Genomic DNA, 15093 nt, shown 5'->3' with positions numbered 1-15093 from the left:
TAACAAATTGCCAAGAGTGATGAAAATCAATATTGTCACCCAGAGAGGCAGAGACATTTGTGTTCTCGTCGTGGAGGCGGGTTTCAGACAAAGCGGAATGGCGGCCCCTCAAAAGTACAATGCTCACTTTGACAGCGCCGTTGTGCAGAGAGCAAAGAACTCCTAAATATTTAGGGTTTAAATTTTTATCTGCACCCTGCCTCCAAAGAGTTCAGGGCAACCAGCACACAATGGCTCTCTGCCCCCATTTTATCTTCGAAACCACCCTGTGGAGCAGAGGTAGCCAACATTATTGGATCTGCCAGATGTTGCAGGCTACAAATCCCATGATCCCTGACCATTGGCCGTGCTGGCTGAGGCTGATGGGAATTGTAGTCCCAAGTACCCTGACACCACTTTGGCTGCTCCTAGCTCAGCTAGGCTAAGCTAGATAAGGATAGTGACTGGCCTAAGGCCACTAAGTGAGTTTCAGGGCCAAATGCATGTTTCTGGTCATAGTCCAGCATCCAAGCCAATCCACAATGCTACCTAAAGTACGATCCCATGGCCGGTAGCCTAGTGGCGAGTTCAGAAATGTAGGGTCCCTTCACAAGTCAGCCGCACACCCTCACTGCCATGCCCCCTTTATGAGATTATATGACCTTTTAAGATTACTGTATAATCTTTTAATTATACAATAATAATAATTAGGGTTGCACTGCATTGATCAAGACAGATCTGCCTGTGCTGCCTTTCAGTTAGATCAATGATTTGCTCTGCACATACAGGGTAACTGATGGGGCGTGCTCAGATATCTTGCTTTGGAATGACTTGATGTGTTTTCTCTGAAGTTCCTCTGAAGATAACAGAGCTTGCATGCCATTCTCTTGATTCAGAAGCACCTTGTTTTCATTGTTCCTAAAGGCTTAGCTTTGGACCATGCACAACAACTGCTCAGTGATCTTCCCACGTGCTTTCTCCAGGGTGACCCTAGGAGTTGATCCTCAGACTTACCTCCTTTGACTGTGATGGGCAACCAAGGGCGAGAAGACTTCTCAGGGGCTAAAAAGCTCCCCTTTCATGAGACACTGGAGACAGAGACCCTACTGCAGACATAACAACACATATTGCAACCTCAGACTGCTACAAAGAACCAAGACCCAGTGCATTAGAATCAGTTTCTGTGTCTACACAAGACATTCTATTGAGTCCAGCAAAACCCATTTTATGCTGTGCAAAATATGACGGGATTTTAAATGCGTCCTCTGACCCACCTTTAAAAAAGGTTGGAGCATCTGGTTCCGAAGTCCGCTTTCCCGTTAAGACTCTATTCAGTCTGGGGCTTTTGCCTCTCTTGGCACAACAAATGCACACCAAGTGACAGCGTAAGATTAAAAACTCTTTATTTTACAATTTTATAAAGCAGCTTTACATGAAGCACAAAGTTGATCGGTTTACTTTTTAATATATATATATATATATGTATATGTATATATAAACATAATAGGACCATTCCCACTGCAAAAAATCATGTCTTGCCCCATATAAAACTAACCTGTGCACATTGTGCTTAACCCACAAAGTCTGTACAGCTTTACAAAGGACTTGTTGCCCTCCAAAGGGCATCCTGTAAACAATTTATTGCATATTTAAACCCATGGTTCAAACCCCGCATGTAAAAAGAAAAGAAAAGAAAAGGGGGGGGGGTCAGAAATACAATTGCAAGGTGGACAATAAGCAGCAATTTTCAGTGGAAGCCTCAAAAGGACGGAAAGAAAAACTCGACACCAGTTGTGCTTGTGTGTCGCACAATAATGCAAAAGGGGGAAAAGGGTCGCGTCCACTCGGGAACAAAAGGCATTGGCTTCGCTCTGTGAACTGCAACACATTAGCCTCCATATTCATGACATCTCTTGTCCCCTACCTTTTTAAAATAAAAATAAAAAATAGAGAACTTGCAATACTAAACTTCGGTTTTGCCTCCTTGGAATTCCCTCACTGATCATAGTTGGCCTCCAGACACAGCAACTTGGACATCCACACCCCTCACACACCCCATGTATACAAACGAGGGAAAAAATAGCCCAGGGGCCCAATGCAAGTGTGGCACCTGCAAAGGAAGGAAACTGGGAGTCTGCTGGGGCTCCTGTAATCCCCTTCCCTGCTCTCTTGTGAACTTCCCACCCTGATGCATGCACACGTTTCCCTTTTGGGAGCTAACCATGGTACAGTGTGTTGGATCGGCACCAAAACTAGCACATAATCTTGAATGAGCTTGCTGATCAGCTCCAAACTCTGGTTTGAAATAAATCTTTGCATGATCGGCTCATGGCTCTGAAAAAGGAAATGAGGACCACTCTGCACTTTGAGGGATTGGGGAGAGATACACCTGGCCATGCTTAAATGCTCAGGAGGATTGGGTTGTATCCAACAAGAGGAGACCCACTGAAAGCAGCAGGCAAGATTCACTTAAGTTCACTGATTGTAACGGGTCTATTCTTGAGTATGACACAGTTGGATACAACCTACTTTGTCCATACTGGGCCAAAGGCAATGTACTAAAATAATCAAGATCCCTATTTCTCAGAAGCCATTTCCCACTAAACACAGCCTACCTGAGATTCTGCTTCCCTGACCTCTATCACACCCACCATGAGCAGCTAGTGAAAGGGTCCCCCATGGGGAAGTCGGTCATATGGAGAGCAGCTGGTTGCCAATTTGAGTGCAGACTAGAACAGCACTCATTTCCCAAATACCAGCTTGCTCCAGTTGCCAATCTCGGGCCAACGAATATGACAAGCCTACACAAATCTGGAAGCCCTGGGAGTGCCACAGGGAGTCGTAAGCACAGAACCATCAACCAGCCACAAAGTATACTCATTTCCTATTGCAAGAGGAAGTTATGGCCGCATGGTCAAGGCACTAGCGCTCCACCCAAACAGTACCCCGAAGGTGTCTGTGCTGGCTGCTCCAAATCTGGTTGGCCACGGTTTGAGTCTCACTCTCACATCCAGAAGCAATTGCTAGAGAGGAAAGAGGCCCTGGAATCGACCACTTTGGTATCATCGCAACACAGACCAGCCCTTCCACAACTTGGTGCTCTCCAGAGGTTAGGGACTACAACTCCCATCAGCCTCGGCCAGCACAGCCATATGATGCTGAGGCTGTCTGTAGTCCAAAACATCTGGAGGTGACTGGTGTGGGGAGTGCAGTTCAATATGCTGGCTGTCAGCACAGAAAGCAACGCTCTCAATAAGAACTGGAATTCTAAGGCTTCTCTCTTCTGGGACTTGAATTTACTCCCTCCCCACTTAACTCCTGACTCCTCAGGTGCCCCTATTTTTCTCTTGGTAGTTTGCATACACTCCAGTCCCCCCCCCCCTTCAGAAACACATGCAGTCAGCAACAGCTGTACCCAAACTTTTGCTCTGGAAGAACCTGGGGGCCCCTCTAGAACAGCTTCTTACCAAGAACAGTGGAAATGGAGGCCGACCTATGTAGGAGCCCTGGCTCGTACAACTGTGCTGTCAGCACCTAGGAATTCAAATGTTCTTCTAATGTACCAACAGACCAGCGTGCCTCAGGGCAAGCTTCACCAACCTGGTGCCATCGGGGGGGGGGTTGGGGGGGGAGTTATAGCCCAGAACATCTGAGAGTACCACGGCCCACATCTTTCCCCAGTAAAGCGATAGTGCAGGCTTCCGTGCTTCTGTATACACTGCAAGGCGAGCAAAGAAAAATGGCCAAGCTGAAACGCCTGGTTTCCTTGAAATGCACAAGTGTGGGATTTGAATATCTAAGCGCGGCATTAGGAACAGAGGGGCAAGCTGCCAATGACACGGGATTCTGGGCAAGTTCAGGCAGCCTGCCAAAGCACCTACCAGCAGCAATTGTGCCGACTGAAATGAAAAGCCGCAGCAGGGTTGGTAAGTCATGGCCCCTCTGGATTCAGGGTAGCCAACGTGGTGCCCTCTGAGTGTTGTTGAGACTCTGACTCCCATCATCACTGGTCATTGGGCCATGGTGGCTGGGGCTGATGGGAACTGGAGTCCAATAATGGCTACCTCTGGTCTGGATTAGACCTCCCTAATCTGCAGGGTCCCCTGCTTGGATTTCTCCAACTACCAACTTCTCAGCAACTGGAAACGGGGGGTGCGGTTTGCCAAAGGCAGGGTATACCACACAGCACAAGACATTTGCGAGAGACGCAGTTTCTAAGCCTGGGAAGGGGATTTCCAAGCCAGAATCGAGCCACCACCTCATTAGCGCTCTTCCTGAGCCTCCAAGAACTCGCCTTAATGGAAGCTCCACTGAACAAGCCTGGAAGATACAGTAGTATTGGAAAGAGAGGGCTGGTCCATGGAGGAAAAAAGGCATCTATTCCCATCTCTCTCAAGTGCAGCTTCCCAGCAGACTCTACCCCTGGCCAGTTTTCACAATGGCGGAAAAAATGCCAAATGAGTATCTGTGATCCCAATGAAAAAAAATGAATTTTTCGAAACAAGTGCTATTGACCATGGTGCCGGCAGAAGTGGAATGACTTACAGACAGACAAATATAAATACATACTCATTTCACTTCCCCAAAACAAAATAAACCATTTTAAAAAAACAAACCTCCCCTCCAACCACCAGTAGCAGTTTCAAGAGCGAGTTGCTGCAGAAAAACTTCCACAGTGTTCAAACATAATGCCACTTAAAAAAGATTATTTCCGGCCCCCTCACCCACATGAATTGTACCCGGTTTCAACAGTACCCTAGACTAGTTTTCTTCAGCTTGGTGCCCTCCAGATGTTTTGGGGGACAACTTCCAGCCAGCACAACCAGTGCTTGGGGGTGGTAGGGGGTGGCACCCCAAACACCAGAAGGACAGGGCCTGAAACCCACCCACCCCGGGACAGAATGGCTTACATGTAAAGGAAACCTTGTAAAAACCAGATGTGGGGAACCTTTGGCCATCCAGATGTTGCTGAACGACAGCTTCCTCTGTCCCCGAGCCGCTGGCCATGCTTGCTGCGGCTGATGGGAGTTGTAGTTTGGCAGCACCCGGAGGGTCAAAGGTTCCCCACACCTGCTGTAAATGATCAGGAGGGAAAGAGCCTCCCGCTCTCACCAGAAGAGGTCTCAGCTCATCTGGAAGCAAGGAAAGGGATTGGCCCAGCTTGAAAAGGTGGCGGTAGAACCAGTTTGAGAGAAGGTGACCACGTTTTTGTGCTGACAGCTGGTCCTGCGGGTAATGGTCGGTTGCTTACGGAACAGAGTAAGAAAAACACACATTCGAACTTGCCCGCTAGGAGGTCCCTGTGCAAGGAAATGGGAGTGGTACTTAGGCACAGACATCCCCTGCACCAGCTCTCCCGAGTAGCCACGCAGCTTTCACAGAAATCCCCAGTGAATCCTCACCACTAATAGTGCGGTGTTGGTTTTTTTTAATCCCATTTGTACATCTTTAAAGAAACTGGACATTTGAAGTATTTCGCAATATACAGAATTTCAGCACAAACTGCTCTGAAATTTCCCACCAAAGGGAAATATATGTAGAATGAAATAAAGATGTCACCCACTCTCTGGGATAAGAGTTAAGAGAGATTTCTGGCATGGCACACTATTTTGCACTCCACCCCCAAGTGAAAATCCCATTTCTGCACCCATCCATTTTAAAAAAGAAAAAGAAAAAAAAAGAGAGAGGCCATATTCTACTTTTTTCTGACCAATACTGGGCTATAAAAACCATCATAGCCTTTGTGATCCCCCCCCCCCAAAAAACATTTTGTGTTACGCACAAGTACCATAATGGACCGCTGTGGAAAAGTAAACAAGTTCGCTAAACTTTGTCCTTTGATCAGATGCCTGCTTTGTAATTTTACCTCCCCACTCTATAAAGGATTCATCCGCTGGAATGCAATCGTTTAAAAAAGATGAGTTTTAAGGATCACTTCTTTGAAAATAGAGTCTGTTCAAAAAAACAAAACACAAGTACGCACGCACGCACACACACACACGCACACAGAGGGTTTGGGCACCACCTTCACTCTGCTTCAAAGATGGCGGCTGCCAAGCACCGCAGACGGGGGGAAACTCCATTTTGGTTGTGAGCTGGGCTCAATTGTGCTTCGCCCTGCCTCCTCGCAGGTAGCTCTTCCACCTCTTGACGAACTCTTTGAACAGGGGCGTCTCGTCGATGGTGCTGAGGAGCTGGAGCTGGTTGATGTGGGTGGTGTGATAGTCCCACCGGGCCAGGTTCGGGGCTGTCCCAAGCATGAAGTGGCGGAGGTCATAGATGGTCCCTGAGCCCGTGTCGTAGAGAGGGAGCATGGCCTTGAGGGACTCCATGCCCCGCTCATACAGGAGCTTGGCCTCCTTCCCCAGCTTCTCTCCCGCCGTCTCCTTCAAGTCGTACAGCCCAATGAGGGAATACATGAACCCGTTCAGGACAAAGGAGCTAGGCGACGTGGGGTACTCCTCGTACCAGTCGTGCTTGTTCATGAAGACGGCCTTCACGCCACGCTGCTCTGAGGAGAGCTTGTAAGGCGCCGTGGCCCGCAGAGCCGCACTGAGGAACGTGTGGTCTTTCGTCAAGAGGTAGGCCCGAACCAAGGTGGAAATGGCCTGGCCCTGCGCCATGGCAGAGTACCACCCGGGGTCCAGGGACTTGAAGCCTTCCCCCAGCTTCCGGGTCACCATGATCGGCCAACCACCCTTCTCATCCTGGTTCCTCACCAGCCAGTCGCTAGCAGCGAAAAAGGCCGCCATGTGGGCCGTGGCCGAGATGGTGACGTTGTCGATGAAGCCGTGCCCTTTCACCACCAAGCGGACCACCCTCTTGGGCATGATCTTAGTCTGCTTGACGGCCTTCGTGTTGGAGAGGCCGACCCCCTTCCTCAGGTCGGTCACAAGGTCTCGGGTGACCGTGCTCCAGCTAGTCCTGGGCCCGATGCCATAGTAAATGTCTCTATCCTTGAAAGCTATCAGCTGGGTGTTGGAGACGTAGTGCACGCGGAACAGCTGGTTCTTCTCTGTGGTCTCCAGGACCACCGAGATGCTCCCGTTGGTGATGAGCTTGAGGTCGAAGGAAATAATGAAGTCCCTCGTGTTCCCCAGCTGCAGAGAGGCCCCCTCGGAGTTTTCTGACGGGGAATACAAAGGGTAAGAGGTTGGTTATGGAGCAAAACTACAACACAGGACGGATCTTTCTTTCCCCCAAAGTATTGACAGATAGGCATCAAGAAAGCAGCTTGGCAGCCACAACGCCTGTTCTCATGCACTGCCAAGGACATTTGAATCAATAGCATGAAATTAGCATTTCAACTTTGATTCTGTTCATTATTAATTAGTTACAAATGCAAGTATGGGCACCCTGGATCAAGCCAGAGCTCTGTCCAGTTCAAGGTCCTGTTCCCCACAACGGCCAGTTAGATGTTTCTGGCGAATAAGAACATAAGAAGAGCCTGCTGGATCAGGCCAGCAGCCCATCAAGTCCAGCTTGGTTGCTGGGCTGGATCAAAGCTCCAGCCACCCCCAAGTCCAGCATCCTGCTCCCACACTGGCCTCTGAGAAGCCCAAGGATTACTCCACAGCTGATGAAGTGGGAGAGGAGCACACCTTAGAGATCCGGCCTTCCTGGATGCTCCACTGACTACAAAGGGAAGGGAGACTTTTACTGCTTTCGCCTTAGAGACCCCAGCCTAAGGCGCTGACTAAAATTACTTTGTTGCCTTTTAAAGTAATGGACTCATTAATTCTAATGGCTATTGATTAGTTGGGGGAAATACATTATGCCCCTATTAATGAGCCTGTCTTCATACAAAGCAAACCGGGGGGGGGGGGGGGGGAGAAATGTTGCATATAATCATTAATTTTCTGGGTGTGGGGGAAAGAGAAGAAATGTTGCATATAATCATTAATTTTCTTGGGGGGGGGGAATGTTTCCCCCTGCACACACCTTTCAGCATGAAAAGAAATGGAATAATGGAGAAGTGAATGTGTGTATTTCTATAAAGCCACACCCTATGTCACGGGAATGTAAGAAAAGCCCTGCAGGATCCGGCCAGACCTACCGTCTCCTTTGAACTGACCCACCTGGGACAACAAATTGCTTGACGTTTGTGAACCTGGACTTGTCCAGCATCGTCGTGACAGAGCTGCCTTTGGGTACCGTCCAGTCTGCAGTGTGGCTGTTTTGGTCCTTCTCCTCAGCCGTCTCATACACCTCCACGTGAGGAGGCTTCTCAGTCAGATTCTTGCTGTAATGGCTGAGCCCATATTGGGCAATCTGGATGGGGTAGAAGTAGCCCTGCGGCCCCCACTGCGTCGAGAGTGGTACGCCTGTGACAAGGGGCAGAAGACACAGCATATGAATGTGAGCGCAGCAGAAGAGCCCTGTGGGGTCAGACTAACCCCATGGCTCACAATGTTTTTCGGGCCACCGCCCCCTTGGCTCCATAAACTCATCCCCAGCAGGGCCAGCGATATCTGGTTTTCAACACTGAGATATATCAGTATGCTGATCTATCACAATGTTCTGGAATGTATCTCAGCTGCTTCTTCCTCTGTCTGCCTGCCTGCACCTTTGGCTGTCTGTAGGCAGTTTGGGCTGGGAATACGTCACGATCTGAACGCCATACCAGTTTCAGACAATTTACCAATATATCACCCAGCTCTAATCCCCAGTGCCCCTCACCCTACTAAACGCTTAATTCAGAGCAGTGGTTTCCACGATCCACAAATGAATATAGAACTGCACCTAAGAATTGGGCAGTTCTGTACAAACCTTCCTGGGAATAAGCCCCATTGAAGACTACCAAGTAAAACATGTGGGATTCTGTTGATCCTGCAATTTAGTCCTGCCTCCATTTATTTCCCCTCTATCAAAGTGGTTCCCAATTTTCTCAGGCCACTTGGTTCCATAAACTCATCCCTTGTGCCCCCCCCCACCCTACTCTATAAAAAGCAGTACCCAGAATACAGGTCTACACAACTCACAATTAATTGCACACTTATTCAAAATTCAATTAAAACCATTTAGTTTAATTAATTCAACAAAACTGATGAACTGGATCCGGTGATACCAGATTTCCACATTTTGTTAACAATTACACCTCCAGCGCGCGTGCACCCACACACACAGACACACCATCACCCCCTTGCCTCTGAGTGGCCCCCTAGAGAATCCCACCACCACCACTCCTTGAGGGTACCACCCACTTTGGAAACCACTAGACTAACCCTTTACACTCCAGGGGCCAACGGAACCAGCTACTGTTGGCATTGCATGCCTTTCAGATGCCCTGGACAACATCTCCCATCAGCCCCAGCAAACATAGTCGTATGATGCTGAGGCTGATGGGACTGCATCCATGCTTCCCTGGGGCTGATGAGAGTTGTAGTTCCAGAGGGTATAAGGTAGAGGAAGGCTGCACTAAGTCAGGAGAACCATGAAGACACCCTTTTTCATACCTGACTACCTAGGTACTTAAAAGTTTAATATCGAGAGTATCGTCGGAGGCATAGGCTTGAATCCCACCACAACCAATGTCTATTTGAAAGCCAGTGCGTACTGGGGTAGAGTCCTGGAATAGGACCTGGGAGACCAGGGATCAGATCCCCACACAGCCATTAAGCTCACTGGGTGAGCTTGGCCAGGCACTCAATCTCAGCTGAGCCCACCTCACAGGGTTGTTGTGAGGGTAAAATGGGGGGGGGGGGAATTATGTACAGCGCTGTGAGCTCCTTGGAGGAAAAGCGGGATATAAATGCAATAAGTAATAAAATAAAGTCCGGTGGGAAGAATCCTGCCCAGCTTGCTTCATAAAATAAGCAAGTGAGTGCCAACTAATGTGGAACCTGAACACAAGCCAACTCCGGAGTCAATCCCACTCCACTCAGTGGGGATTGCACTTTTAGCCTGACTCTGACAACCGATCTACAAGTAATTTACCCTTCTGTCGCCACTAGTTCATCCAGCTTAGTATTGTCTACACTGACCAGCAGCAGCACTCCAGGATTTCAGGTGAGAGGCTCTCCGCAGCCCCACCTGGAGATGCTGCCAGGGACTGAACCTGCGACCTTCTGCATGCAGAGCAGGTGGGTCTACCGCAGAGGTACGAAGGCCTTTCCCCTCGAGGCAGATCTAGTGTCACCCACTGTCAGCTCCACCAGCTGGACCCTCTTGCAGGCTTAGGCCTAACAATGGCTTCTCCCCTTAACACAGCAGCGTCTAGCTCGGAGAGCGGTTATGCCTCAAACCGAGCGTGACAGAAAGATTACCGAAACAAAATTAAAGAAAATGCATTTCCACGTATCATCCGCACTTCATAATGCCGATAAGTGTCTGTGATAGTCACTTGATGGATGTGTTTGCCTGAAGGGCAAAAGCGCCAGGGGAACTATTTAAAGAGCGCTATGTAATATCTCAAATGCTAAAAGATGCTTTGCTTATTAATGAAGAGGGGTCTCTGCGAGAGGCGCAGGCCTCGGGATCCGGGAGAGAGGCACCAGCCCTACGCCTGCTATAAAAGCTTCGCTTGCAGCTGTTAATTTAGAAAGATGACATGATTAAATTCTCCAGGTCACAGGACACCAGACAACACAATGACATTGTGGGAATGAGACAGGAGGAAACCTAAAATGAACTCCTTCACTGCCTTGCAATCTACTTGACAGGAGAGGCTCTCTGCTGAAGAAGTGATCCCACCAGACTAGGCTTGCAAGTAGTCGCCTGGGGTGAATAAGAAATCTCCTGCAGGCAACCAGGCCAGGAATATATATTTTTTAGAAACGGTTGCTCTTTACTTGTTTATGGCTATATACATTAATATTGATAATAATAAAACTATATACTACTTAATTGCCAAGCTGGCTTCTAAGAGGTTTCCAGTGTAAAATCCTATCTATTAGCTATACAGTGGTACCTCGGGTTACATACGCTTCAGGTTACAGACTCCGCTAACCCAGAAATAGTACTTCGGGTTAAGAACTTTGCTTCAGGATGAGAACAGAAATGGTGCTCCGGCGGCACGGCAGCAGCAGGAGGCCCCATTAGCTAAAGTGGTGCTTCAGGTTAAGAACAGTTTCAGGTTAAGAATGGACCTCCGGGAGGAATTAAGTACTTAACCTGAGGTACCACTGTACACTTAATGAGATATAACAGGCACACCCTATCTCTAATTTCCAGGGGGGGCGGGAATTGAAAACCTTTTGATTCAACAAGCTTTTTAAGATCAGGTGTTCATTCTGTGTAGTTTTTAAACCTGTTTCCAATATCATTTTATGATACCGGTACGAACCCTAGCTTAGTGATAAGAGCATCTGCTTTGCCTGAAGAAAACCCCATGTTCAGTTCTTGATGGCATTTCCAAGTGGGGCGGAAATAGAACCCTTAAACTCTGGAGAGCTGCTGCCAGTCAGTGTAGGCCGTACAGAGCTAAATGCACCAATGGTCTGGGCTCAGTATAAGGCAGCTTCCCAGGTCCCCAAGATATGTCTGCAAATTGCCTTGAGACATGTAAGCAAAAGGAGATTCATAATAATAAGCAGGACAGATAACAGGCTACATTGAAAAGGACATTTCCCCCCAAAGGCAACAGATTTGGAAAATGATTTAAAATAGTTTACTAAAATGCAAGATAGGCTTTATCGTCTAGGAATGCTTGTAGGTAATAGAAAAGATAGATATTATCTGTTTTGTCTGCTTGTTTTCAGAAAAGCAACCTGAAAGCACACAAACGGAATCATGTGAAAGGATTTGCTGAATTAGCTAATTTGAACTAGAATACAAAAAAGGGAGGTGTGAGGAAGTCGAGGAAACAAGTAAATGAAAGGTAAAGATATGGAAATTGGATGTGTTTTTAAATGTTCTTGTTTTTCTTGTTGTTTTGATGTTTTTTTTTTGTTTTCCTTTTTATTTTCGATGTATTGTTTGTTAATTTTTTTTATTGCTTTTTTTCATTCTTTCTTTCTGTAACTATAAAACTTCTAATAAATATTATTAAAACAAACAAACAAACAAAAACAACGGAATCATGTGAATTCCGTGGCCAAGTTGAATCATGTCCTGAAAAGTCACGTTCTACTACTCACAGATATGTAGTAACTGTGGAGCATCTCCCATAAGCCCCAGCCAGCCGAGTCCATCATCAAGAATGATGGAAATTGGAGTCTAACAACAGTATCTATAGGGCCACAAGCTCCCCTTCCTTCCCTGCAAAGAAGAAGAGCAACGAAAGACCCACCTTCGACGCCACTGATGCACTTCACTCTGTCCCGGACCTCCACATTGTAGCCCTCAAAAGACATGAAGACGCCATCCGGGTGGTAAGGCGCCCTCTGCGCGTACACTTTGGAGTAGCTGTGGGAGAACTCGAACCTGTCATACCCATCGTACTGGGCGACCTTCCCGTAGACCTCAAAGTACTTCTCCACCCAGGAGAAGGGCAGGAAGACCTCGTTCCCTTCCCTCCTGCCTTTGATGGTGTGCTCATCGTTGATCAGGCAGTCGATCTCCTCGTATTTCAGCCCCAGCGCCTTGTTCCCGTGGAAGCCCCCGACCACAGGGGGCGCCTTCTGCTGCTCTTGCGGGGAGGCCTCTTCGCTCTGCTGCTGCTGCTGCTTGGCCGGGCCATTCACATCCTTGTTGCTCTCCGAAGCGGCCACTCGCTTCTCCAGTCCGTCCGCTCGGAAGGCGCTGCTAGGGCTACGCAGGAAGGGTGGGGCTGCCCTGTTGCTGGAGCATCTATTCCACAGCAGGACGGTGACCAGGGTGAACAGAACGCAGATGACGATCAAAGTCTTATAGTTGACCCGGGTCGCCAAGCAGCGCATATTCACACCATACCTGAAACAAACAAAGAAGGGCCAGAGGTTTCATTCCGATAGGCTTGCCATACGTCAGGAAAACTCCTGACATGTCCTGGTTTGGGGGTTTAAAAATGGCGCCCAGGGCAAAATGTCAGAGAAAACCCGGGTGTATGGCAACATGATGGAAAAAGCAGCAGAGGCAGCATAAAACCTACTGTTTTCGAGGTAGATTTCCCACAAAATCTCAACAATTTTGGTGTTTTCAACAACTTTGCGAGTGTCAGGAATTTTACTTTTTGAAACATGGCAGCCTCACATTCGGAGGACTTGCCAGCGGGGACCTGGACACCTCCTCGATATTTGGGGAGGACAAGGGGGAGCCACAGCCAGCACATATAAGGTGCTTTGAACGTTTTGAAGGAGAGAAACAACAGAGGCACAGTGTGTAGTTAAAACTATGGAACTCGCTCCTCCACAGATTCATAGAATCATAGAGTTGGAAGGGACCCCGCGGATAATCTAGTCCAACCCGAATATGCAGCTGTCCCATACGGGGATTGAACCTGCAACCTTGGCGTTATGAGCACCACGCTCTAAGCAACGGAGCTATCACATAGCATTCCTGCAGGAGACAGGGATGGCCACCCACTTGGCTTTAATAAAGGAATAGGAAAATTCATGGAGGAGGAGACCATGATGTCCTACCTCCACAGCCAGAGGCAGCAAAACGTCTGGATACCAGTTGCTGGAAACAACTCAAGTCCTGCTTGTAGGTTTCCCATGGGCATCTGAGTGGCCACTGTCAGAGCAGGATGTTGGACTAGATGGGCTGTTGACCTGATCTAACAGGGCAGTTATTATGTTTCTAACAGGAAATCCATTAGGGAAGCTTATCTAGGAAAGAGGCAACCTGCTGCTACCCAACTTCCCTTGCAAATGCATGAGAGGGATGCAAGAGAGAGAGAGTCCAGTTTTCTGCACAAGTAGTCCATGAAGCCTAGAACCTGACCCTAAATTCAGTATTTATTTACTGCATTTATACCCCACTTTTCCTCCAAGGAGCACAAAGTGGTGTACATAGCTCCCCGCCTCTTTTTATCCTCACAACAACCCTGCGAGGTAGGTTAGGGCAAGAGTGAATGAATGGCCCACGGTCACCTAGTGAGCTTCATGGCCAAGTAGGGATTTGAACCCTGGTCTCTCCCAGGTCCCAGTACGAGACTCTTAAATGCTACAGCACAGATAGCTATCGGCGGAAGAGAAATGCACAGATGTTCCATGGCAAACAAAGATGGCAGGTGCATCAAGGCAGAAAAGGTTCCTCAAGCACAGGGAATTTGAAAAGCACCGATAAACACCGTAACCGGCTGAACCAAACGCTAGCATGCCCAGAAAAGCTCCCTCTCTTTGGCAAACAAGAAGGCTGCTTGGACAGAAACGCCGTTGTCCTCAATGCCATTCTCGCAATGAAAACAGTTTCTCCAGCCTTGAGTTTCCGCAGTCATCTGGGCGGAGGGGTGGAACTTAGCTGGCTTGCGCTTTTGCCAATTCACACCAAGGGTGCTGGGCAGGTCAAGAGGGACTCTTGTGCTGGTGGCCTTGAATTGGGAAAGGAACCAAAGCCCCTTGGACGGAGCCCTGTTTGAGCTCTGCCGTGTCGACAACTACATCTCCCCACTTGACCCTTTATTTGGCCTGTCTCAGTGACTTAAATAGGTACTTAAGGTTCAATTGGATATCTTCAACTCAACACAAGTTATAAAATATGTACTTGGGACGCAACTTGGCAAGCTATTTTGGAAAGGGCGACGAAGGAGGTGTTGAAAGAAAATGCACTGCTTCAGGCAAGCTAACCATTGCATAATTTGCTCTGTGTGTGTGTGTGTGTGTCTGCCTCACAGCTGTCCTGGAAAGACCCAGAGTTGCTTCCATTCCCACACAGAGCAAGATGATATCCAGAGCACATAGAAGGGGCAAGATAAACTCTCATCAGAGGCTCTTGACCTCTTGCGGAAACCTTCCAAGCTAGGGCTGGTCCACACATTGCTAAAGCACAGCAAGAAATACCTGACCCATTTCAAACACACAGTGGGTCTTAGACTAGCGGCCCTCTATGCTGGGATCTTGCTCACGACACTAACAGTGTGCCCTACACTTGCTTGCTTGCTAATCTGAGCTTTATCTATTACATTTATATCCCACCTCACACCCCTGCCCCCCCCCAAAGCAGTTGATAGATTATTCTCCCTATTTTATGCTCACAACAACCCTGCGAGATAGGTTTTAGGCTGAGATGGTTTGCTTGGCCCAAGGTCATAGC

The 15093-nt window shown here is 48.2% G+C and overlaps 1 protein-coding gene across 4 annotated transcripts in view; it reads right to left on the bottom strand.

Moving 5' to 3' along the window:
• Window positions 1-1365: 1365 nt before the first annotated feature.
• Window positions 1366-15093, bottom strand: part of GLCE (glucuronic acid epimerase) — a 57434-nt gene continuing 43706 nt past the window's right edge. For all 4 annotated transcript variants that reach the window (XM_083412029.1, XM_083412030.1, XM_083412031.1 and 1 more), the window contains 3 exons: window positions 12209-12810; window positions 8058-8303; window positions 1366-7105 (listed from right to left, as the gene is read on the bottom strand). In XM_083412029.1, coding sequence (XP_083268155.1) covers window positions 6081-7105; window positions 8058-8303; window positions 12209-12797 — 1860 coding nt within the window. In that variant the 5' untranslated portion in view covers window positions 12798-12810 and the 3' untranslated portion in view covers window positions 1366-6080. The remainder of the gene's footprint in view (window positions 7106-8057; window positions 8304-12208; window positions 12811-15093) is intronic.

Source organism: Podarcis tiliguerta (genome assembly GCF_965153285.1).
Source record: "Podarcis tiliguerta genome assembly, chromosome: 14".
NCBI lineage: Eukaryota > Metazoa > Chordata > Lepidosauria > Squamata > Lacertidae > Podarcis > Podarcis tiliguerta.
This window is presented reverse-complemented; position numbering and strand designations above follow the sequence as displayed.